Source organism: Terrapene carolina, unplaced genomic scaffold, assembly GCF_002925995.2.
Source record: "Terrapene carolina triunguis isolate 2854851 unplaced genomic scaffold, T_m_triunguis-2.0 Scaffold35098, whole genome shotgun sequence".
Classification (NCBI taxonomy): Eukaryota; Metazoa; Chordata; order Testudines; family Emydidae; genus Terrapene; species Terrapene triunguis.
Window position 1 is genome coordinate 11,784,100 of NW_020699449.1, and position 26,062 is coordinate 11,810,161.

The window sequence follows — 26,062 nt, forward strand, 5'->3', positions numbered from 1 at the left end:
GCTCACATTAGACAACAATTGATTTAAATTGACTAGAGTAATGCACTATGGGTGGGATTTTCCAAAGTGGTCGGTATTGGCCTAACTCTGCTCCCGTTGAAGCCTGTGGCAAAACTCCTCCCATTGACCTGAGTGGTGGCAGAGTTGGGTCGAAGCCGAGCACTTTGGAAAATCCTGCCCTGTGTTCTTTCTGGTGTTTAAGCTGGTGTTAAAATAGCTGGCCAAGGTATGGGTTAGGTAGTCAGATGCTTATTGGGCTGAGGGGAATAATGACCTCATAAATCAGGAGCCCGCAGTCAGATCTTTCTAGGCTCCCTAATTGTAGCGAGCAAATTAAGGCGCTGTCCTGCATTTTGCAGAAGGCACTCAACACAGCAGAATAGGGCTCTTCCACTTTCAGAGCCCTTTTGTCATCTGTTAAACATGTGCTGGGCCCACAACTCCCTGACCGGAGCAAGGATGAAACAGGAAGTGTAATGTCTATTTAGTATGTTAATGTTTGCAAGTTCATTTTCACAAGTTAAGGGGCTAACTCCCTTTCTATGGTGCTTCTGCAATGAATGCATTCTCTGGTAGGCTTTTATACTAGCGGGCCAGTTGTTCCATGTACTACAGACTGCCTGGAGCTCAGAGAAGGAGCCAGAAGTCTGACTGGGGTTTACATATATTGGGTTTCTGTCCCCTTTTGCCAACACGGATGGGTGCAGAATTTGCAGAACTAAATTTTAAGATGGGAACTGAATTTCCTTTCACAGGTTGAGCCATCAAACTGTGTGTTGTTGAACACAGAGATGTGGTACATCCTACAGTGAGAGCAACTGCTCTTTACCCATTGGTGATTGTGGATTATAGAGCAGTGGTTCTCAACCAGTGGTACATGTACCCCTGAGGGTACGCAGAGGTCTTCCAGGGGGTATGTCAACTCACTTAGATCAGTGTTTCTCAACCTGGGCTCGAAAATGCCTGAACCATTTTAGTTAAAACTTCCCCCAAAAATCTCATCCATGTCAGACAACCTTAACTATAAGCACTCGAAAGTTAGGAAATCCCAGAACTAAGGTTGCCTATGCAGGCAGAACGTCAGGTGTCTAAACCCTACATCGCACTCCTACAGCTCTAGCTCCAAGAAGTCCTAAATCAACGGAGCACAATGAGTATTTGGTTTGTTTATATACAGTGGCTATAGCCTCATTGTATTGTGGCTTGAAACCTTACTGACTCCGGAGCTGGCAGAGTGATTGGAGGGTGTGTTGTGGAGTGTTTCACTATATTAGGGTTTCTAATTCATATGATTAAGCTATCGACCTGCTACCAGGCAAACAACCTCTCCAGTTTAGACATTTAGAAATGCAACACATATGGATTTGTTGCCAATAGCTTGTATTTTACAACTGCATGATTTGTGTTAACAAATTCATGGCTCCGCTTCCACCAACAGCTTAATTTAAAACAGTGACACCTAACACGGGGCCGCTGAATAATGAAATTAAGGCTTTATTTCAGCAAGTAAAGGCTTACAGGGTTTATATGCTTGTTGGGTTTATTATGATAGGAAAGATATAAACCAGAGAGCTTCTGAACTCACTTCCCCAGGCAGCTGCAGTGTGTAATTCACATGCCTTTATACTGGTGCTTTACTTTACTCAGCTGCTCTAAAATTTGTAAAGCAATGCATGCCCTGCTGTCATCCTATCAGCACTTAACAGAGTTAAAACTGAATTTGTATCCACCATCTCTCATCCAGGCCAGGCTTCCCAGCCTGCTACCTGGTTCTTCCCTGGAGCTCAGTGCTCTGTGGTCCAAATGTGGAGGCCCAAGCTAGTCCTGAGTGTTAGGGGGCTTATTCCTTCACTCGCTTACTTCCCTGGTCCTTCTCGCATGAACAGAGAGCAACAATACCCGAAGTCCGAAACAATTTGATGTTTATTGGGGTGAACTTCCAGCAAGCAATGATTCCAATTTCCTTCCTCAGTGTCCCCCTTCCCAGCTCTGACACCACAGAGCCTTGCCTGTGTCCCTGTTCCCATTCCCCCCCTTAGCAAAACACGATTCCAATTTCCCCACCCCCATTCCCTGTTCCCATTCCCTCCTTACTTCCTGATTGACTGCAGACTATATAGTAAAACTTCAGTTCTGCTTAGCTATACCTTAACCTATCATTTTACTGAAATTTAACTAACCAATCCTAACATATTGTAACAGGATTATCTAACCAATTATATCCCACCACCTTCATTGGTTTACACCCAACAAAATTAATTATACAGCAGTCAGAAACAATCACAGAACCAGACAGAGATTATACAGACAAACAATAGGGAAGTGGAGACTACAGTGATAGAACAACACAGAAATGAGGATTTCACACCCCAGCTATTGATAAGTGAGGGCTGGTCTTCACTACCCGCCCGGATCGGCGGTAGAAAATCGATCTCTCGGGGATCGATTTATCGCGTCTCGTCGGGACGCGATAATCGATCCCCGAATCGACGCGCGTACTCCAACAGCCCAGGTAAGAGTAAGCGCCGTCGACGGGGGAGCCGCGGCGGTCAATTTGCCACCGTCCTCACAGTGGGGTAAGTCGGATCAGATACGTCGAATTCAGCTACGCTATTCCCGTAGCTGAATTTGCGTATCTGAAATCGATCCCCCCGTAGTGTAGACGTAGCCTGAGTTCTTGCCAGACAGGATGCTATCAAACTAAGTTTCCTTTTACATCTTCTAGGCTCTTCCCTTTCTCTGGAGGTGATAGGAATATCAGGACAGGATTGTATTCCTAACAGCCCAATAGCACCTTATTTCAGTGTGACTGGTGAGGACGTGACCATTCATTTCCCAGTTTATGGCTGCCTCTGCTGCTTAGCCAAAGGCCTTAGCCTAAGAACAGGACCTCAGACTGTCACAGTGAGAGAAGGCCCTTACACCGGCAGACAGTGATTTTGATTCTTTCTTTTATACCTCTCTCTAACTAGCTAAGTGATAAGAATACACCTAAATTCTTAAAGTCTAGGCCTTTGCAGACAGGCCTGCATATCTATATCCTAACACCGAGGTCAGAGTCTGATTGCTCCAAGGAAGCCTGGTATAGAGCCCAATCCTGTTCCCATTGCAGTCAGTGACAAACTTCCCAGTAACATAGTGGGAGTAGGAACTGGCCATTAATCTGCCACTTTCTAGCAGATATCAGAGCCAGACTCATGCAAGCTCAGTTTTCCCCACACCTCCATTCCCCAGAGCAGAGAGTACTCAAACCTCCTTGGCCCCAAAAAATCAATGGAAGAATCTGCGACAGAAACCTACCATGTAAACATAAAGTCTCTATAAAGGAGTGTGGCTTTGCGGGTGAAGCACTAAACCTGGACTCAGGAGGCCTGGGTCCTCGTCCCTGCTCTGCACCTGGCCTGTTGCGTGACCTTGGGCAAGTCTGTTTGCTCCGTGCCTCAGTTTCCCCCATTGCTAAAATGGGGATAATGATAGTAACCTTTTTTGTAAAGTACTATGGATGAGAAGTGTTGTGTGAGAGCTAGCTATTATGATGTTACCTGGATCCCTCAGCAGAACACTTAGAATTAAATTGTAAGCTGGTGGCTTTATGCTTGGGTAGTGGTTGGCTAGAGGACCGCAAAGTCTCCAAAGACAGACTGAGGATCAGCGTTCCTCTGACACTCAGAATCCTGCCGGACTCCCTATAATTGAATTCTATGTACTTTTCAGGAGCCATATGATGATATCACTTTTCTAAGGCAGATGAAATTGAACATGACAAGTACGGTGAGTCCACTGTGGGCTTTAAGGAAACGTGCCGTACAGGAGACCTGGATATGTAACTTGCAGGTGCAGCGCTTCTGATGTCCTGCACGCCCTTCAACGCACTGTTTCTCTGTCACTTTACTTACCGGGCGTCATGTTTTTTCTGTAATAAAGGGCTTCTGCTCCTGATTCTCCAGCCACTCGCCTCCCACTCTTCTCTTCCCCCTGCTTGTCAGCTGCTTTTTTACTACTCACAGGCAGCTTTTTTTAAGAAATGCCATTTATAGTTACCATCAAGTATCCGTGCCGCCGAGCGTTTCCATGGAGTCTGCTACCCGCTGACGTACTGGAGTCAGAGAGATCTGGGGGAGGAAAGGGTTGAGGAGGGAGTCATGGGGGGCGGGGGGAAACAGGTGTAGGGGGCTGTAGGAATCAGATCTCAATGAGAGGAGAGAAATCGAGCTGATTTGTGGGGAAGATGTCAGCGGTGGAGGAAAAGTGGACACATTTGTAAGTCATGTCAGTCCTGATTCTCAGTTCCTCCATCTCCAGGCTTGGTTGAGGGAAGCAGGAGGCTAAAAGCAGAAGGTAGCCTTAAGCCCCTGGTGTAAATTAGAGCAGTCTCAGGGTGGCTCTAATGTACTCTCTGCTTCCCGTGGACCTCTAGCGGCCCTGGGAAAGAGAGAATAGACATAGCACAGTGCTTTCCAGCCACAGTGGCTGCCCGTGACAAGCTGGGAGCAAGGCCTGTATAGAGCCCTTATGCCAGCTCTCTGCTGGCCAGGGAGTCCCCCTGGCAGGGAATATTTTCAGGGACTGTTTCTGCTCCCTGAGCAGGTTATAGGGGCCTTAGTATAACTGAGAATAAGGCCCTTTGTGTGTGTTCCACTTTTGCTGTATATCTAATAGCACATTGCTGTCTTTTGGAAGCGTCGTTTCCTTATCTCAGGGATCAGCTTGTGCCCTCTGGCTTGGGCACTGCCATCCTGTATCGTTTTATCCTGAATTTGGGAAGAGAGCTCAGTCCCTGGTTCTCTGGGCCAAGGGGCACTGAAAATATTATAAATGGGGTCAGTCCCAAGGCAGAGGGCACACCTTGCATTGTTCTGGAGCAGCCCCTTCCAAGCCGCGAGGAGATGGTCACAGCCTTGTTGATGGATCTGGGAACAGGTGTGAATTCACAGGACCCGATTCACCTCTCGCTTCCATCAGACTTACTCTGGCATGTCACCATTGACTTCCGCAGAGCTCCCGCTAAAGAGCTGTGGCTTGTAACCTTCACGGTAGGGCTTTCAGTTGTGATTCCTGTGCCTTTAAAAAAGAAAAGCTCTGTGTCGCTCAGAAGCTTGTCTCTTTCGCCAGCAGAAGGGGATCCAATAAGAGAGATCACCTCACCCACTTTGTCTCGCATTTAAAAAGATGTCAGCCTAGTCTCTGAATTCCTGTGCTGTGGTCAGTTACTTTAGCTACTTTAGGCAAAATCATGAAGTGACTTTGTTGAGACACATAGATTCCCCAGATATAAAAGCTATCAGGGGACTGGACCCTCGATATTCATGTACACTAGTGTTCAAACCTTAAAGTCAATTATGGGTGAGCCCGAAAGCCATCTGGAAGTATTCAGAGAATGTCTGACATGTAAGCAGTATTCTCTGTAAGGGTTAAAACCCAGCCAGCTGAATTCACTGCTGTGCATGGCTGTAATTTTCATAGAGCACAGTTTGGCAGAGCTGCAAAACGGGAATTACAGTGATCAATATACATCACAATAAAAGCATGATAAAGGTTTCAGCCGTAGCCTGACCTGCTGTATCCTTAGTGCTGCCGCCTTTGGAAGCGGAAAACAAGCCAACTTGCATTTACTGTACTACGAGAGCACTGATCAAAACCCAGGTCTTAAAAAAACATGCATCTGAAGAAGTGAGGGTTTTTACCCACGAAAGCTTATGCCCAAATAAATCTGTTAGTCTTTAAGGTGCCACCAGACTCCTCGTTGTTTTTGTAGATACAGACTAACACGGCTACCCCCTGATACTTGACAGGTCTTAAAACTCACTCTGCAAAGCCTTGGAACCCCTTTGCATGCTGCCTGTAGCGAGGCGGTCTGGCTCCCCGCCGCCCCGGAGAGGGACAAGTCTCCCTGGACACCAAAGTGGGCGGAGCCAGCAAACCCTGTGCCCCCCCCTCAGAGGTCAAGCGCAGGACAGGAAGTATAAAAGCCCAGAGCTCACTTGAAGCTCAGCCACCGGAGCGACCAGACGCTTGTGGCGTAGCTCCCGGTGGGGAGACCACAGCGATCGGCGGCCGACCCGAGGACTGGCCAGACCAGTCAACGCTTGATGCTAGCCCGAGCCCAGAGACACTACCAAGCCTACCGCTTGCCCGTTACCCCGAGGAACTGCCAGGCCTACCGTGTGCCAGTTACCCAGAGGAGCTGCCAAACCAACCGCTCGCCAGCTACCCCGAGGAGCCTATGGTGTGTGACCCTGTGGGGGACGCCGTCCGGACCCAGGTACCTCTAGAGGGGGAGGTAGGAAGTAGCCCGGGGGCAGCCGACCCGAGTCTGGCGGCAACACACCCAGAGCCCATGTCAGTGTGTTGCGGTCAGGATCCCCGCTGACGCAGCAGCGGGTCTTCTGCCGCTGCTAGGGCCCCGGGCTGGGACGCAGTGGAGTGGGAGGGCCTGCATCCCCCCTGCCACCCACCTCGCAGGTGGCAGTCTCCCCCTCTCCCCGGCTGCTCAGAGCCAGGAGCCTGGGGTTTGCTGCTCAACCTGTTTGCTAAGCCCCTGCCTGGGAGTGAAACCAGCTCCTGGATACCCCTGGGATTTAGGGGTGGGAGACAGAAAGGTGGCAGAAAGTCACCTGTACCCTCGCCACCAAATTAAGTGAACAGAGTTCCAGTGCATGTGTGGGTCTGGCCCGGGGGGGTTAAAAGGGCCAGGCTACAGAGGGTATATTTTAATACCCGTTTGATGCCCCATTCTCTCTTGCATCAAGACTTCTGACCTCTAGTCAAGCTTTTCCACCCCAGATGGCACCTGGCTTGACTGTGGTAGCTGCTTGATGGCGGTGTTTGTATGTGTTCTATGAAAACACACAAAATCTTTCGCATCAAACCTAGAGTGCATAAATCTGAGAACATGCCCCCTTCTGCAGCCCAGAGCCAGCCATTGTATTATACTCATGCAGCCCTTTCCCTACTCCAGTATGTGGCAAAGCCCTCATGGGGATGACTTTCCATCCAGCATGGAGGATCCTCCCACTGCCCTCCCAACAATACAAGGCCTGCAACAGTGTAGGGAGGTGTAGAGTCAAGCAAGCAGTGTGATTGTATCTGGGGATTTTCCCCTTCTCCAGAAGGATTAACTGGCTCCATCCTTATGTGAATCCAGTGACTAAGAACCCTGGCACTGAGTGGCCTAGCAGCCACATTGGGGCTGGGCTGTGTTCTTGCCCCCCCAAGTTAGCTCCTTGCGCACAGCCCATTCTTTATTATTGCCGTTTGGTTATTTATACAGCATTACAGATGTGCATGGTACTTTACAGACAAATAAGAGTGTCCCTCCCCCACTGCCTTGGCGTATTTTGCCCCAAAGGCCAGTCTATGTTGCTTAATATATGGAGATATGCCTATCTCATCGAGCTGGAAGGGACCCTGAAAGGTCATCGAGTCCAGCCCCCTGCCTTCACTAGCAGGACCAAGCACTGATTTTGCCCCAGATCCCTAAAGGGGCCCCCTCAAGGATTGAACTCACAACCCTGGGTTTAGCAGGCCAATGCTCAAACCACTGAGCTATCCCTCCCTACCGCACAGAGATGTCGTGAGGAGACACACTCACACTCACACTCTCTCTCTCTCTCCACATCGGTACAACATATGCTAGGGGTTTGCACTGGAGTAGTTATGCCAGTATAAATATCCCTACATAGACGCTCCCTGAGTAAATTGGGTATATGTTACTCCGTCAATTACTTCCCTTCTATTGTCGGTCTGTTATTACGTGATGGATTACTGTATCTATGGCAGTTTGCTTTGATCCTCGTTAATTTTATGAAAAGAGCTGTTCAGTGAATTGTACTGCTGGCTTCTTACTTATGTCACTGTTTGGGATGTCTATCACTCTGAATATAGCAAAAAAATACACAGCTTACCAGTGAAATAAATGTAACCATAGTGTTTCCAGCTTTTGGGATTTCATCAAGAGATTAGGTGTTTTTCTTGAAGCTCCAGATTCTGATTTTATGTGAATACCTGAGAATCTCAGCTTTCTTACTTTACAAAAAAAAAAAAATCTTACTGTCGTGGTGGTGCAGAAAAACTTGAAAATATGACCCCTCAAAGCTTCAGAACCAGAAAGCAAATTTAAAAGACCCAACGTTTCTTATTTCAAAATCTCATGATTTTAGGCCAATCTGATGATTTTGGGGAGCTTGATTCATGGTTTATGAATGCATAGGGTTGGCAATACTGTAACCATGATGTTCTGCTTCTTGTGCATTATAGGCAGGATACATTGATCCATATAACATAAGGCCACTCTGCAGTTCTGACTATTTTACTTTGTTTTATATAGTTGATTCTGTGGAACATTTTATCTAAATTTTCATATCAGTCATTTGCAGCATGGTTAATGGGTAACACTTTAAAGTATGCTAACTTATCTGTACTATAATAATAATTAATACTTTGTTAACATAAACTACTTTTAAATAATAAATGATCATTCTATTCCAGGGGTAGGCAACCTATGGCATGCGTGCCAAAGGCGGCTCACGAGCTGATTTTCAGTGGCACTCACACTGCCCGGGTCCTGGCCACAGGTCCGGGGGGCTCTGCATTTTAATTTAATTTTAAATGAAGCTTCTTAAACATTTTAAAAACCTTCTTTACTTTACCTACAACAGTAGTTTAGTTATATATTATAGACTTATAGAAAGAGACCTTCTAAAAACGTTAATGTATTATTGGCACGCAGAACCTTAAATTAGAGTGAATAAATGAAGACTCGGCACACCACTTCTGAAAGGTTGCCAACCCCTGTTCTATTCTATTCTAACATTGAAAACATGACGATAATAATACTTAATAATACACTAAGACAGTGTCTGTCATCCAAGGATTTCAAAACATTTTACAAACGTTCATTAGTTTAGTCTGACAACAACTCTGTGAACTAGGTAAGGGATTCATAAGAATGACGTTACCCACCACTGAAATGCAGTCATCTCTAGAGTGGAAGAGAGCAGCTGTTTAGCAGCACTCAGCAACATTACTCCATGGTTTAGGACAAGAAGGGGGGGGGGGAAGAATACTGTTTTAAATTTAAACGACAACAGGCGCTTAGAGTTACCCGTTTTGGAATACGGCCAAGACATAGGAGTACATTCATATAAATGATTAATACCTATATAATGTATGTTAAAATGATTTTACGTGTGAAAGAGAGGAAGGAGGATATTGGCGTTAAAGCACAGACCAGGGTTCCAGTCCCAGTTCTAGATTTGGATTCTGCTCCCAGCTCTGCCACAAGTTTTCCACGTGGCCTTAAGCAAGAAATCCAGGCTGTGTTTTTAAAACTGTCCATCAACTTTGGTGTCCAGGTTGAGACAGCGAGGGATTGATTTTCAGAGGTGCTGAGCATCCACGGTTCCCACTGACCTTGGCTGGAGTTGTGGGTGACTGAAAATAAGATTCAGATTGTCTTCAGTGGGACACCTCAAAAATCAAAGCAGCCAAAATTAACTGGACACATTTGAAAATTGTGCTTCGGTTTCCCTATCTGTCAAATGGGAAGAATAGTAGCTGCTGTACAGAGGTGGAGTGGGGGTAAATTTGTTAATGTCGGTAAAGCACTTTGAGGTCTTTGGATGGGAAGAACCATAGAGGTGCAGGGTGTTCTCATAAAACAGGTTGTTAGGGTAACCTGCGACAATGCACTGCCACTGCCGTCTTTTTATTGATTGTCCTTCATCCTCACCCCCAATGTATATGTTGTGCACAGAGCACAAGCCAGCAAGCTGGGCCTTCCCTTACTTCCTTGTTTATGAATGTTCACCATTGACGGGGCCCCGTACTGCAGCCATGCAAACATCAAACTCCTATTAAAGTCATTGGGAGCTTGGAGCATGCAAGGCTTGCAGGACCGATTTACACTGATGCTAGCGTGGGTCTGGAAAGAGCGGCTGTTTAACATGTGTGCGTTCGGCTGTCCCCCCTGCCTGTGCGCTGTAAGTGTAGCTCCCGTTGACATCAGTGTTACTGGTCACATGAGCACAGATTCTGCTCACCTTTCCCAAGGTGTAGGGCTGCCAGGCGTCCAGTTTTCGACCGGAACGCCTGGTCGAAAAGGGACCCTGGCGGCTCTGGTCAGCACTGCCAATTGGGTCGTTAAAAGTTCAGTCGGCAGAGCAGCCTGCCTGCCCTAGCTCCACGTGGATCCCAGAAGCGGCTGCCAGGTCCCTGCAGCCCTTAGGTACATGGACAGCCAGGAAGGCTCTGTGCACCGCCTCCGCCCGAGTGCCGGCTCTGCAGCTCCCATTGGCTGGGAACCACTACCAATGGGAGCTGCGGGGGCAGCGCCTGTGGATGCGAAGGCAGTGCACAGAGCCTCCCTGGCTGTCCATGCACCTAGGGGCTGCAGGGATCTGGTGGCTGCTTCCTGGGAACCGCAGTATGTGCCGCCGGGACCGCTCACTCTGAACCCTCTCCCGCACCCCAACCCCCTGCCCCAGCCTGGAGTTCCCTCCCGCACCCAAACTCCCTCCCAGAGCCCACACCAACCTCCTGCCACAGCCCTGGGCCCCCTCCTGCACCTCAAACTCCTCATCCCAGGTGCCGTCCCAGAGCCCACACCCCCAGCCAGAGCCCACCCCCAACCCCCTGCCCTAGCCCGGAGCCCTCTCCCTCTCCCTGAACCCCTCATTTTTGGCCCCACCCAGAGCCCACGCCAAGCGCCCAGAGCCAATACCACACCCCAACCCCCTACCCCAGCCCGGAGCCCTCTCCCACACCATAAATCCCTCAGCCCCAGCCCCGGCCCAGAGCCTGCACCCCCCGCCAGAGCCCTCACCCCCCTGCCCCAGCCCAGTGAAAGTGACTGAGGGTGGGGGAGCAATGGAGGGAGGGGGGGATGGAGCAAGCAGGGGCAGGGCCTCGGGGGAGGGGTGTTCAGTTTTGTACCATTAGAAAGTTGGCAACACTACCAAGGTGAGTAGTACCTAACAACTCCATTGGCAACTCAAGGAGTAAGATACTGTTCACCTTAAGTGAAGATGGCAGAATCTGGCCTGTGGGAGATGGTCAGTGCTGCTGGATCAGAATATAAATTTCTCAGCATCAGATTGGTGGATATTTGGAATCCAGAGGACATTCCTTCCCTGATAAATCAAATTTTGGGGCTCAATAATCTGATAGTGTCTTTTTAAGATTGCTTCCTTAGCCTCTTGCGTTACAGCGGGGGACAGTTTTCTGCCAGTCTTCGGTCCCAGTCCTGTAAACATTTACATAATGCTTAACTTTAAGCATACGACTAGTCCTAACTACTCATATACTTATAGGTTAGCACATGCATAAGACATTTCAGGGTCAGGGTCTTTGGCATCAGGAAAACTTTATGAGAATTATTTTGATTTGATGTTTTCCGGTGAAATCCTGAAGTCCTCGCACAGTCATCGCTTAAGCCTTGATTCAGAAAGCACTAAAGTGTCTGCTTAACTTTAAGCTTATTTCCCATTGAAGTCAATAGGACTGACTGGGAGTTAAGCACATGCTTAAAGTTAAGCAGACACTTAAGTGCTTTCCTGAATCAGGGTCTTAGGCAAGACTCCAGTTGACGTCAATGGGAGTTTTGCCTGAGTAAGGACTGCAGGGTTTGGCCTCTGTCTCTCATTACTTCTATTTGTCTCCTGCTCCAGGAATGTTTTAAACATTTGTGAATAATGGTTATTTTTAACCTTTTCACAGGGGTGTTTGCATTTGGACTTTTTGCCACTGACATATTTGTAAATGCTGGCCAGGTAGTGACCGGGAACTTGGCTCCTTATTTCCTGACGGTGTGTAAACCCAACTACACGGGGAGCGACTGCCGGGCTCACCATCAGTTCATAAACAATGGGAATATCTGCACCGGGGACCTGGAGGTGATTGAAGAGGCAAGGAGATCCTTTCCATCCAAACATGCTGCTTTGAGCATTTACTCAGCCCTTTATGCCACGGTGAGTGCATGTGCTGTTTGCCAGTTCCCATGACGGGCTTCGGTTGCTATAGCGACCCTGTTTCATTTAAATCTCATCTATATTTTTCTTTTGTCTGTGCTGTATGGGGAAGAGCCCTTCTTTTTTCCTGGGGGTCAATGGCTTTTCTGGGCCAAATTCAGCCCTGGTGTAAACAAGTGCGACGCCCATGGCTTTCCCAGTGAGGGGGCAGTCTTATCTGGAGGCATGAGGGCCAGCTTGGCAGTTAGGAGATCGTCAGTTCTAATCCCGGCTAGGCCACTGACTTTATGTGGCCTAGGATGTGTCACCGCACTTCCCTGCCTCAGTTTCCTGACTTGTAAAACGGTGATGATAATACCTACCTCACAGGGAAGCTTGTTACTATCCCTTAGTGTCCGTACAATAGCGAGTACTAAGTGTTACTATTTTGGGGGGAGTCTTAGGCTGAATTTTAATCCCCTGTTAGGCGTAAACTCCTCTTGCAAGCAAAGGTCCCATTAAAGGCAGTGTTACAATTTTGCCAGCATAATCAAGGTCAGTTTAAAGGTACAGTACAGTTTAAAGGTGATAGTGCTTTTCTGCCATATGGGGAATATTCAATGTCTGTAAAAGCCCCTCTAAAAATATCATCCACCTTTGTTTTCTCTGGCAACCTTATAACATCGTAGTGTGATACAAGACTAGTTGCAGTTTGTGTAGGGCTATTTAAGTGATACAGTAAGGGTTATAACAGTATTGAAGACACTGGTAGTTTTGCCATTCATTGCAATGGACTAGATTCTGCCTCAGGTTGAGTAGCATCTTGATCCACAAGCAGGCTCCCCAAAATGAATGAGACTGTTCAGGAAGTTAGGTACCACTCAACATAAGAGTGGCAGAATCTGGCTTGAAGACAGCAGGATTGGGCCCAAGAAAGTTGTTCTCTCTCCTTGGCGTAGCAGCAAATGCAGGGTTTCAATGTACTAACGCTGAATGTTTTAAATGTACTTTGTTAGCTGATGAATGAGACTTAAAGGCCACTAATTATATTTAGAGTGGGAAAGACAAGGCCGTTGCTGTTTTGTTTGTTGCATATTTTTCTTGTGTGTCACATGAACTATAAAAGTGACACAAAAGCATTAACTTAGCTAGCCTGGAAACGTCACCACATTAGGAGCACTTTACTTCACTAGGAATACTAGTGCACTTTACTGGCAAAAAGTGCTCCTAGTGTGGGCGGAGCTATACCAGCAAAACTGCACTTCCAACCCACACCCACTCCACCTGGTCTACACTGGGGGGGATCGATCTAAGTTATGGCCTGGTCTACACTGGGGGGGATCGATCTAAGTTATGCAACTTCAGCTACATGAATAACGTAGCTGAAGTCAACGTACTTAGATCTACTTACCGCGGTGTCTTGACTGTGGTAAGTCGATGGCTGACGCTTCCCCATCAACTCCGCCTACGCTTCTCGCCCTGGTGGAGTACCGGAGTCGACGGGAGAGCACTCAGGGGTCGATTTATCGCGTCTAGACTAGATGCGATAAATCGACCCCCACTAGATTGATCGCTGCCCATCGATCCAGCGTGTAATGTAGACATGCCCTGAGTGAAATAAGCTATCCCAGCAAAAGTACAGTATTTCCAGTATAACTGTGTCTACACTAGGTGCTTCTGTTGGCACCGCTGTGTTGGTCAGGGATCACACCTCTTCACACCCCGACTGACACAGCTATACCTGCAAAAGTGTATAGTTTAGAGCAATATAAATTGTGTCTAAGATGCTTATTGTTATTCCCCTGACTTATGTCTTTAAATTGTGAGTTCCTTTCAGCGGGGGTTGCCTTTAGGTGTTTGGAAGGTGTCTGGCTCATCGTGAGCACTACCACAAATGATTAGTAACAGTAATGCATGAAAATAGGCGCCTGGTAGATAGACATACCCAAAGATTCTATACTGCAAGTAAACACCCGTGGCTGGCCTGTGTCAGCTGACTCAGGCTCGTGGGACTATAAAATTGCAGTGTGGACACTGGGACTTGGGTTGGATCCCAGAATCTAGGACCCTCCCCACTCGAGGGGTCCAGTTCAAGCCCAAACATCTACACCCCAATTGTAAAGCCCCGTAGGCTGAGCCCCACAATCCTGAGTCAGCTGATATAGGCCAGCAGCGGGTGTTTAATTGCAGTGTAGACATACCCTTTTGGGAGCAGCAGGTTTTTTGGCTACTCGCTTTGAGATGCAGGCTGCACACCTCTCCACTGACTCTGTCACTGACAGCCCTGCCCCCAGAACAATGCCTTTAGAGCCACGCTACCCGGTTCTCCTCCTGGCCTGCGCTACCCCCAGCTCCTCTGAGGACCAAGACTCCACGGAAAGGGTAATACCACCCTGCGCTCAGGGCTGTGCCTACAGACATCATCTAGTTCTGAAGATGCTGTAATTTGGGAGTAGCCTGCCTGCAAACTCTTAACATGGACATACTTTTATAGCCACAAAAGGGAATGGTTTACATTACACTCATGTTTATATTGTCCAAGGTCCTTTAGGAGTTATATTCAAGCCCAGTTGTACTTAATCATTTTGCCACACAGCGTGTTGGAAATGTTTTCCTGCTTGCAATAAAGTCTATAAAAAAGGGTGGGGGCTGGTGACCAGCTGCATTAATTTAGGTGGACTATTTGGGCCCAAACAGTCATTGGTGTTAACATGAGCTGAAGCTGATGGAGGTGGTGGAGTTATCTGGGTTCCTCTCTCTGGCCTGGTCTGGTGAGGCCATCTCTTAGGATGAGGCTGAAGAAGGCCCAGGGTCCCAGGAGATGGTGGGGGTGGCATCCATGAGTAGGAAGCTCACTCCTTCCCTTTCTTTCATGTTTCAGTCAGCCAGCGTTCGCATCCCCTGCTTTCAGTCAGCCAGCATCACAGTAGTGTCCATCCATATTTTTCCCCTAAAGTCTGTTTTTTTAAAGTCCCCTGAAAGGGAGGGATGGGTGGAATCCTCATTATTTTGCCCACCAGTTAGGTCTAATTTCCAGCACACCAAGTTTGGTTCACTGATTTCTGGTCCCACACTTCTTGTGTTTACCAGGCATGATTTTAAGACAGTCCTTGAGTTATACCAGTAGGCCTTTTTATTTGAAACCTAGTCTTTTTGTCTCCCTTTTGCACCATTTCCCATGCACGTTTATTGTTCTACATTGTTGTGACATTTTTATGAACTTTCGCTCCCTTTCACAACTGACCTCATGCGAGGCCCAATTATTACAACAGAGCCTAACACGCAATGAACTAAGTTGGATTCTAACCACCAAACAAAAATAATTGAGGGGACGGCGTATGAGTAGGTTGGGGAAGAGTAGAGCTCTGTGTGAGTCTTCCTGTCCTCCTTCAAACATCAATGGGAGCCACACATGGGGCCAGGTAGCCTACTTCAGTCATTAAACTAGAATATCCTTTGCAGATTCCTCTCCTCCAACTCCCTGGAGTGCAGAATTACGTGTCAACTCAGTACCAGGCCCAGCTAATTGGGCTGAGGATTTGCACCAGTTGTGCATTATTTTAAAATCAATGCTTTATTGACTGATACCAAACAGGTTATGAACCAGCAAAAACCCAATTCCCGCAGCCCTTGCGTAATCCAGACACACTGACTCCAATCATATTTTGGGGGTAAGGAATGGAAGATTTTGCGCCTTCCAAGCAGGGGTAGAAGAATCTGTTTTGCCAAATTTAGAACCCACTGAAAGAAGGACTGGTTCTAGATTTAGGTCAGAGCTGGAACTGTTTGAGTTTCTGAGTTGATTTTTTCACTGGCAAAACATCATTCCTGGGCTGCTACATTCATCTTTATTTTAGTCCCCCAGAAGCAGGGCAAGAATTGGTTTCAAAAAAGTCATTTGATTTTTGCATTGCACAGGCTTCCATTTAGTTAGAAATACATGCTTTTAATTAAATTTCCTGTGGAAAAATAATAGAGTGGAAATATTTATGAGTATACGGAGTCCTGTTAATGATTTTTGGCTGAAAAATGAATGAGAGAAGTACAATTTTCATAACTGCAAATATGTGTCCTAATGTATAAATTTGTAATTGAATCACAGATACCTTTTGCTGTGTGTGTGTTAAGATGAGATCTCTTGCTCTCTTTTCCCTCCTCTTTTTCTATTTGCACCCCGTAAAAAAAATCCAATACATGTTTTTAATATTTAAAATCAAAATTGCTCTTGAAAAACAACAGTGTAAAAAGGAGATTTTTCAAAAGCTTCTAAGGGTTTTAGGAGCACAAGTCCCACTGGCTCAGATTGCCACTTGCACTCCTAAATCACTCAGATGCTTTTGAAAACCTCCCCCTATGTTAAGCGCGGGTGGGGAGGACGGGGCGGACGGACATGTTGTGTGAACCCTGAAAAAACATCACTAATGGTAGAGCTTCAAAAAGCTCCAGAGAATTCATAGATCTTACGGCCAGGAGGGAACATTATGATCATCTATCTCACCTCCTGTGTAATGGAGGCTGTGGAATTCCACCCAGTGAGTCCTGCATCAGGTATCCATAATGTGTGGATGAACTAGAGCTGGTCGTTTAGGAAAATATTGAGTCTTTAAAGATTTAAAGCCTTCTGGAGAAGTTACCACTTCCTTTGACAATCTGTTCTCACTGTAAAAAACGTACATCTTTTACATGTTTAGACTTTGGGGCCTTGATTTTATTAAATGCAGAACATCAATAGCCTGTCCCATCTGTAATGTCCTGTCATTTTCCCATGTGAATAATACACTAGTCTTCTCCTGCTCCCAGAAAACGAGTGTGAATGAATGTTTTCTGCCATATAGAATTGGCAGTTATCACACTAGGGCTGGGCTGATACTTTCAACTGTTATGTTCACTAGGACATTCTAAAATCACTGTGGCAGAACTTGGGTCAGGGAAGTGAAGGGAAAAACACTGCTCACAGACTCCAGTTTTGAGTCCCAGTTGATACACCTCTACCTCGATATAACGCTGTCCTCGGGAGCCAAAAAATCTTACCGCGTTATAGGTGAAACCGCGTTATATTGAACTTGCTTTGAGCCACTGGAGTGCGCAGGCCCGCCCCCCACCCCCGGAGCACTGCTTTACCGCGTTATATCCGAATTCGTGTTATATCGGGTCGCGTTATATTGAGGTAGCGGTGTACTTTGAACTATTCTTTCAAGACAGAGATAGGAAGGAGAATAGAATTGGTGTAACTATTCATACAACCGTGCTTTATTTTGATATCATGTTCTCTATTGTTTTCCATAGAAAACCTTATGACTTGGCACTTTGTAACAATAGTTAGGTTCATTCCAATTTACCCATCCAGCAGTGGATCCAGAGTACCCCCTAGTGTCCCTCCTTGACCCTTACTCATCATCTGTAATTTTATAGCACTTACTGTAAATTTGTGCTGTAAATAGAGGCTGGCTTCGTGTGTATTTTGCCTTTGAAAAAAACCTTTACAACTCTCGGAGGCTTGTAATTTGAAGATGCACAATTCATTGATCAGAGCAAAAAGCTGTAACTTTATATCACAGCTTATATTCATAGATTCATAGATTCTAGGACTGGAAGGGACCTCGAGAGGTCATCGAGTCCAGTCCCCTGCCCGCATGGCAGGACCAAATACTGTCTAGACCATCCCTGATAGACATTACATATGCATCCGAAGAAGTGAGGTTTTTACCCACGAAAGCTTATGCCCAAATAAATCTGTTAGTCTTTAAGGTGCCACCAGACTCCTTGTTGTTTTTGTAGATACAGACTAACACGGCTACCCTCTGATACTAGCTACCAAAGGAACGTTCCTGCTTCTTGAGGTGTGTCTGTGGATTTGCAAACCCTCTGACGGCTCTTTCCCTGGATCAAGCCCATAATGTGTGGCTCAGGTCCATTTACAAGCTGGCAGCTATAGGGCACTACATACGAGGTAATAACTTACCAATGAATATTACAGTTGGATCATCCTGATCATCCCAGTTTCTGGACAAAAGCCCCTTGGTCCCCATCGCCCTTGGAAGTGGCACTGCAGTGCCTAGTGTTTATGGCACACTAGAGAAATCTGTTGCTGGAGTCCTTTTTGACAAGCAAAATAATAGCACACTTGATGCGTTTGCTTTGCTTAACAAAGCCAAGCTATGTTTGGAAGCCATAAAGAAATTCACGCTTAACCCATCACTGAGGAGGATTCCATTGTGTTTACTTGGTTATCATTATGCTGTCAAATTTTGTTTGTTGTTACAGTATCCTTGTATTCATGCTACTCCTGTAATCACAGGCTCTGAGATTAGTGCATGGCTGTTAATTGCTCTTCACATCGTTTATTTTCTTTGTCAAAAATGCCCTTAAAAAAATGAGCTGACACAGCTTGTGGAGTTTACTGAACCGATATTTCTGAGCACAGGAAAACTTCTTACCATGTAATTACATTTTCAGAGTTCTCCTTTGTTAAAAACCACAACAAACCCTCCCATACTCTTCTCCACTTCTGTCACTTATTAAGTCCCAAAGTCAAAACAAAGGCCCATGGCAAGAAAAAGGGCGTGATTGGTTGCTTTTTAACACCCAGGGTCTGGTTTTGGTCACATGTGCGCCTACTTTGCACGGGTATGTGTCTGCCAAAATTGGGGATTTGCATCTGGCTGGGTAGATGCACAAATCGCTGACTCACATGCACACATTCAATAGCCTCTATGTAATATAAGTGTTCAACTGCACACGTGCAAATTCTTGTGCGACTTTGGTAGCCAAAGGAACGGCGCCCTTTTAGACCAGCCCTGACTGCCCTATTGCTGGCTATAGTTGAGTGGATGTTAGACATGCTGAAGCCATCTGTCTGCAGTATCTGTTTTCCCTTCTGAGGCCCCTCTCTTTGGCCTTGGCTACACTGGCGCTATACAGCGCTGCAAGCTACTCCCCTCAGAGAGGTGGAGTACTTACAGTGCTGCGAGAGAGCTCTCGCAGCGCTGGCGGCGCGACTACACTCGCGCTTCACAGCGCTGCCGCAGCAGCGCTGTGAATTGCCAAGTGTAGCCAAGGCCTAAGCTACACAACCCCCTGAGAGTGCCAGAGTTCAGAACATCTGTCCCATTCCTGCTTGGCACAACATGCGTAGATGAAAAATGACCTGTATGTTTGTCCGAGCCCTTTCATGTGTGGCTTGCGCTATGTTTTCAGATGTACATCACAAGCACAATTAAAACAAAGAGCAGCAGACTAGCAAAGCCTGTGCTGTGTCTGGGGACCCTCTGTGCTGCCTTCCTCACCGGGCTAAATCGAGTTTCCGAGTATCGAAACCACTGTTCGGATGTGATTGCAGGCTTCATCTTGGGAAGCGCGGTAGCGTTGTTTCTGGTAAGCCAATTAGTCCTCTTCCAATTTCAGGACAATCTAAAGTCAAAGAAAAATTCTTATGGTAATACTATAGTTGTCTTTCACAGCTGATTACTCAACCCACACCCTGTAACTGCTAATTCTAGTGTAATGTAATAGGATTTGCTCTGAAGATAAATCCAAACACAAAATCAGACTTGTATCTACACACATTTTCGGGTATTTTAATCACTGCAAAGTGCCGACTCTGAAGCCGTCCTGGGAAAGCACTTCTGGCATGCAGAAGAATGCAGCAGGTGCAAAAAGGGCAGCATGGTTTCCCTAAGGCTACTGCCTATGTGAGTCATGGCACCTATGCTTCACAGCCTCGTTGGCTGTCTGTTGTTTGGCAGATGTGGGATTTGAGATCTTACTTTGAGTGTATAAGGCTCTAAACAAAGAGCCTGGTTTTCCACTTTGTTACAGGGGAATCACACAGACTTAAAACAAGTGTAACAGAGAGGAGAATCAGGTAGGCTCAAAGCTGAGCCAATCTGGGAGACGTGTATCTCCGGGTACGTCTATACTTACCGCTGGGTCCGGCAGTAAGCAATCGATCTTCTAGGATCGATCCCGGAAGTGCTCACCGTCGACGCCGGTACTCCTGCTCCGCGAGAGGAGTACGCGGAGTCGACGGGGGAGCCTGCCTGCCGCGTCTGGACCCGCGGTAAGTTTGAACTAAGATAGTTCGACTTCAGCTACGTGAATAACGTAGCTGAAGTTGCGTATCTTAGTTCGAAGTGGGGGGTTAGTGTGGACCAGCCCTCCCACTCTGGCACTTGAGACGGGGGATTTGGGATGATTCTTCGCCCCCATGAGATGACATGGGATAGTCAACAGTGCCAGTCAGGGATCTCCCCATCAAAGGCCCATGGGTCTGGAACGCTCACAGTGCCCAGGAATGGCATCTTTCTGGATGAGACCTCAGACTTCTTGTTCCCTTGTTAGCTAATTCAGGGATTTGCATTGAGAAATGTGCCCGGTTCCAATTAAAATTAATCACAAAACCTCCAGAGTCCTCTGCCTTTGAATGCTTAGCAATGAACATGCGTTACTGCCCAGGTGTGCTGCTGTGTGACCTGCTGGATCTGAAACAATGTGACTCCAGTGAAACCTCCTTTCAGAAATACAGCAGCCCCTGCGAACAGCAGTGCAAGCACCACACAGGGAGGAGGCAAAGATCAGGCCTGGAATGGGCAAGTGTGTCCTTAACTAGGCATGAGACTGGCATGTTCTTTGCTTTAAACCGTGAATAATTGAGCCTGGTGTCATCCAGGAGTGATCCTTGCACTTTTCATGGAATGGGAGGTTGCAAATGTTACTTGCCTGGGAATCACATATCCTGATGCAAAATTTGGCCTGTAGAGTTCAGTGCCAATTACAGTTAGTGGTTCTGAAAGAGTAACACAATTATAATCAAGGCTTCTGTTCTCTAGACCATCATAAAATAACAGTAAGAATGGTTCATCTCCACAGATAACAATTACACAGGCTAGGTTACTGAAAGAGCCCCTTGCTCCCAGCTATGTCATTCACGTTGCCCGTAGTCCAGTTCTGAGAAGGGGATGGTTAGGAATCAAATCCCTCTACAGGCATACCCAGAACTTTGAAAGAATTTGGCTCAGGACCCAAATTTGCTGTTTCGAGTTAATGCTTGGAAGGCAAAGGTTCCAGTTAATACCTACCGGTGGAGGTTATATGATGACTTAGCTCTTTTTTCCACATCATGCAGGGAATGTGTGTTGTCCATAACTTTAAAGGAACACATGGAGCGCCTTCTAAACCGAAGCCTGAAGATCCCCGAGGGATGCCCCTCATGGCTTTTCCAAGAGTGGAAAGTCCCCTGGAGACATTGAGTGCACAGGTACCGTAAATCCCGCAGTCACAGTCAGTCATCAGAAACATTGTCAGGCACAGCTGAGTAAAAGCACCTTTTAACCTCACTGTAAACACGCAATTGTAGGGCCAATTTCATCCCCAGTATAACTCCACCGAAGACAATGGAGTTATACCAGAGATGAGTTTGTTCCATTATACATATCTATTAACATATCCCTTGTGTCCCAGCCTTGTAGACTTCAAATGCCACAGACACACATCTACAGCTGAAGAGGCAGGATTTAGCAAATGCAATCAATTACAATGAATCTTCACTTATGTTGCTTGGGGAATAAACTTTCACCCTTTCCTTGTGTGCTTGGGCAGAGAATTAGGGGAGGAAGGTAGATAATTCCGTCTCATTACATTTTGGAACTCTCTCCGTACAATGCCTCTCTTTCCCTTAAATCTGACACTCATGTACGTAATCCAGAACACAGACTCAGATGTGCTGTACAATGGTCCTAATCCTGGGACAGATCCTGAGCCCTCACACCCCCTCTTCATTGGCCATTGGGATGCTCAGCATCTTTCGTAATAATAACAACTAGCAAACCATTCTCTAACTCAGCAGCAGAAAAACAGAAACTTCCTATGTGTTTGCAACTGAGTAATACAGGATGAGCATTTTTTTTCTGCATTTACATTGATGCTCCCCTTTTCACTTCCATTGTTTGTACGGTGTAACCAAGAAGACTTTGCCCCCAGTAATTACTAGGAACATGAAGAAGCTGCAGTTTATTAGATTAACTTCTTCCAGGCTGCCTAATGTAACAGGTTTTTGCTTCAAAATACACCTGTTGTGTCCTACATATTGTTCCTGGTAAAGAAACGCTAGTACTTAAGAGAATGGCACTGTATTCTGCAGAAATGAAATTATGTACAGATATTACGGATGTACAGCAAATGAGGGATTTTCCTCAGGGAAATTTTGACTTTATGTCAAAAAAACCCCTGAAAACCAGCCTGGTAAGCATACGCTGTGTATATGGAAACATTAGTGCTTTGTCTTTTCAGATACAGATACATATCTGGGGCTTTTTGATATATGTGGCATAAATAAAGGAGGCCAAAGGCTTCCTTCTAGGTGTAAGAATTGCCAAAAGGCCTGATCTAAAGCCCAATGAAGCCAATGAGCGTCTTTCCATTTGCTTCGGTGGGCTCTGGATCAGGCTGTAAAAACACCTACACTGAGTAGGCCCAGAGTGGGGTTTTACATTATGGTTTACCATCCGAGTGGTTACCTATTGCACTAATTCTCCAAATGTGGGAAAGGGATCCACCCCCAACTGCACAGGTTTCTGCAGATGGCCCCACTTAATTTTCCTTTGCGCTCCCCAAGTACCGTAGTTATGGAATGGCCCTACCAAACGGATGTCCCATCCCCTCAAAGCGGCACGGTGAGGGGAGGTTGTGTCTACCCTGGTATTATTACCCTGGCTGTGTCTGCACAATATGCACCTCTCCATTGCTTGATCTTTTTGTTGGATTGTTGCTGGCTGTGCATTGCTATGCTGGATTTATTCCACCTCTATGCGTGTGTTACCCGGGGTTCTTTCAACCCAAAGCTCTTAGTAACTTTTACTCTGTGCGAGGAGGTGTCAGGAAATAAATCAGGGGCGACATGGCCGTCCAACCGATAGATGGCTGGCACAAACAGGACAACACAAAGAGTGCTTTCACTTAAAGCTAAACTTTACTTACTCTCAAGCACTTACACACGTCCGCAACAAGATTAGTAAAACACCCCCAACCCTGGATAATTACCAAAGCTGAGTGTGGCTTTCGAGTGACACAGCGGCAGACTTCTGGTGGCCAAATCTTCCGTCTGCTGGTGGGGACCGCAAGATGTATCCAGAGAAAGAGTCCAGAAGAGTCCCCAAACGAGTCCAACTATCTCAAGCTTTTCCCCCTTATTTATACATTAGTAATAGAATGACATGTCCCTTAAAGAAACCTTGTTAAGTAAGCAGTTTCAATGATCAAGCAAGAGGTTCCTTCTGATTATTGAGTAACCAGGTGTGGGTTTTTCCAGAGTTTGCAGCCTTGAGACCCCAATAGACGTTCCTTGGGCACGGCCTGCTCTTTTAAAATGCATGTATCAGCAACTTCAACACAATTCTTATCAGGAAGGACACGGGGTCAAGCTGCCCTTTCTGTGGCACCCGAAAAGTCCCCCCCCCCCCCGGTCAAGCTGAGACTGCTGAATGGCCAATCTACAGCTTGCTTTTAACAATAAGCCATAGTGGTTTGGGGCACTTTAGTGGTTTGCCAAAGTCTCCCCGTACACACGGGTCAGCTCTATGTTATATTTCCTTGCCCCCTGACATGAATTCGCCTAGCACTACAGGATCATCAAGCGGGGCAGGACCCAACATGCCCCCTTTTACCCTTTCCCCCCATGTGCACAGTTTGCATGGGCAGCTGGACCATTTCCTGCAGAGCTCTGCATGCTTGAGGACAGAACTGTTAGACAACATTTACATCCAGTGCATCTTGAGTCACGCTCCTTTGTAGCTGCACTGGCACCTAGAATCATAGACTATCAGGGTTGGAAGGGACCTCAGGAGGTCATCTAGTTCAACCCCCTGCTCAAAGCAGTCCCCAGACAGATTTTTGCCCCAGATCCCTAAATGGCCCCCTCAAGGATTGAACTCACAACCCTGGGTTTAGCAGGCCAATGCTCAAACCACTGAGCTATCCCTCCCCCCATCCATGGATAGAGCTTAATCCAGTCCATAAGGAAGGGCGAACTCTCCCTGGGGTTGCATTTATTACTGAAGTCCCCAGAGATTCCAAATTAGGAATATGACGGGCACCAAGATTCTCAAGAGCCACACAGTGAGTGTGGGTAGCCCAATTCTGCAGTGCCCAATGTGGGGCCTGATTTTCAGGGGGTGGGAGGGGAGGGTGCTCAGCACTTTGAGAACCAGGCCCCTTTAAAGTGTCTCAAGTTAGGCACCCAAAATCACTAGTCCCTTTTGGAACTCTTGGCCCGGGTTAAAAATCCGCAATGATACCTTTGCTGTGATCTTTTCTTTTTAAGCTCTTAAGAGATGGAGGGACTATTTCCTGATGAGTCCGTGTACAGATTCTTCCCCGCCCTTTCAAATATCTAGCCGCCCTAATCAAAATGGATTGAAAGCTTTCATGTGTTTTCATTTTCCTCTCTGTAGAATCACTCTGCCTCTATGACTGAAGTAACCTGAGCTGGAAGATGGCACGAGAAGCTATTTTTATTACCCTTCAGTACAATGCTCCAAGACACACAGTTACTAAATGTCCAACTGTGACGACCAGTATTATGTTATGTCTAGTTAGAGGCTGATGTTTTGTACATTTTTTGTATGAGGAAGTGATGTAGCTTGCCCTGATTTTTTTTTGTCAGCTTTAATATATTTATGCCAGAATTTAAAAACAAAAACAAAACAAACAGAACCCAACCTCTTTTCTTGTTTAAAGTGTGCACTGAGGAACTACATCTATGGAATTGTTGATGTTGTTATGTGATATTTGTACACAGACTTTTTTTTGTTTTATATACATTGAAATAAAATAATTATAATAATTCACTTTTACCTTTTGTTATCATAGGAAACACTTCGGACAAAGGGACAGATCCTGATCTCAGGAATCTTAGTGTAAATCTGTATTAGCGGCATAAAGATACGTCAGATTTGGCTGAGATCAGGAAATCTAGCCCGAAGGGTACTGACAACAAGTAATAAACCCTCAGGCTCTGATTCAACCAGTTACTTAAGCATGCGCTTATCTTTAAGTATGGGAATAGTCCACTTGAAATTGATGGGACAACTCATGTGCTTAAAGTGAGGAAGGTGTTTAGACTCTTGCTGTATCAGGGCCTGATTGAACTGGGGCAGGAGGAAGATTGTGCTAATTCTTAGAGAATAACTAAACTAATAGGGTCAGTGTTTTTAAAAATGCTAGAATATTCTGCAACGATGACCCACAGTACTCCAATTGACAAGAGCATTGGTGCGGGGCCCAATTCCACCCTGAGATATAAGCACACAACTCCTACTTGAAGTCAGATGTGCATATTTAAGGGCAGAAATAGGGCCATATGGGCTTGAAGCCATTACTGGGGATTTGCACAGTATTTTTTCTGAGGTGGGCATGTCCATGTTTCATAACTGCATTATGGTGTCATAACATGAACCTTGCATTTAATCTGTGTCCTTAGTTACACTGGTGCAAATGAAAAGCAAAACCACTAAAGTCAAGGGAGTTACTTGGGATTTGGACTGGTGTGACCAAGAGGTCAATTTGGCCCTGATGATCTCCATGGGGTCTGGCACGCTGTTTCATTCAGAGCCTCCAATGAGCCATAAGAATAAATGGCACAGTCCATAATCGCTGAGTCTGCATTTTTTGTAAATCATATCGTACAGAGTTTTTAACAAACCTGCTCTTTTACAGTTTGCACAGTATTCTTAAAAATAAACTAAGGGGAGCCCATTTACAACAAACAGAACCAGAGCAATAGTTTCACTTTGTGGCTTTTACTTGTTCCTAGGGTTTTCCTGCCTCTCGTTTTTCTAGCATGGTGATAACCGATGTATATCCCTTTTAAGGAATGGAGCCTCTCTGTACTTTCACTGGAATGTTTACCTGACTCTTCCAAGTTGGTGGTTCTTGGCTTTTTTGTATACCGTATTTTTTTTTCCAAAACCGATGGGGGGGGGGTGAAATCACAAAAAAAACTTGCATCCAGGGTTCTGTCATTTGTTTTTTGAAGAAATGCTGGGATGGTTCTTTGTGTCTTGCCTTACACGTGACTCTTCTGGCTTGGTATTGTCTTGGGAATCTACTTTTTGCCTTGGGAG

General features: G+C 46.2%; 1 protein-coding gene across 1 annotated transcript in view; it reads left to right on the forward strand.

Annotated features, from left to right (window-relative positions):
* The window catches only part of LOC113405362 (phospholipid phosphatase-related protein type 1), a 199,426-nt gene extending 174,990 nt beyond the window's left edge, over positions 1 to 24,436 (forward strand). Inside the window, exons 5-8 of the mRNA XM_026646520.1 lie at positions 11,716 to 11,966; positions 19,143 to 19,319; positions 21,070 to 21,201; positions 24,392 to 24,436. Coding sequence (XP_026502305.1) covers positions 11,716 to 11,966; positions 19,143 to 19,319; positions 21,070 to 21,201; positions 24,392 to 24,424 — 593 coding nt within the window. The 3' untranslated portion in view covers positions 24,425 to 24,436. The remainder of the gene's footprint in view (positions 1 to 11,715; positions 11,967 to 19,142; positions 19,320 to 21,069; positions 21,202 to 24,391) is intronic.
* The last annotated feature ends 1,626 nt before the right edge of the window (positions 24,437 to 26,062 follow it).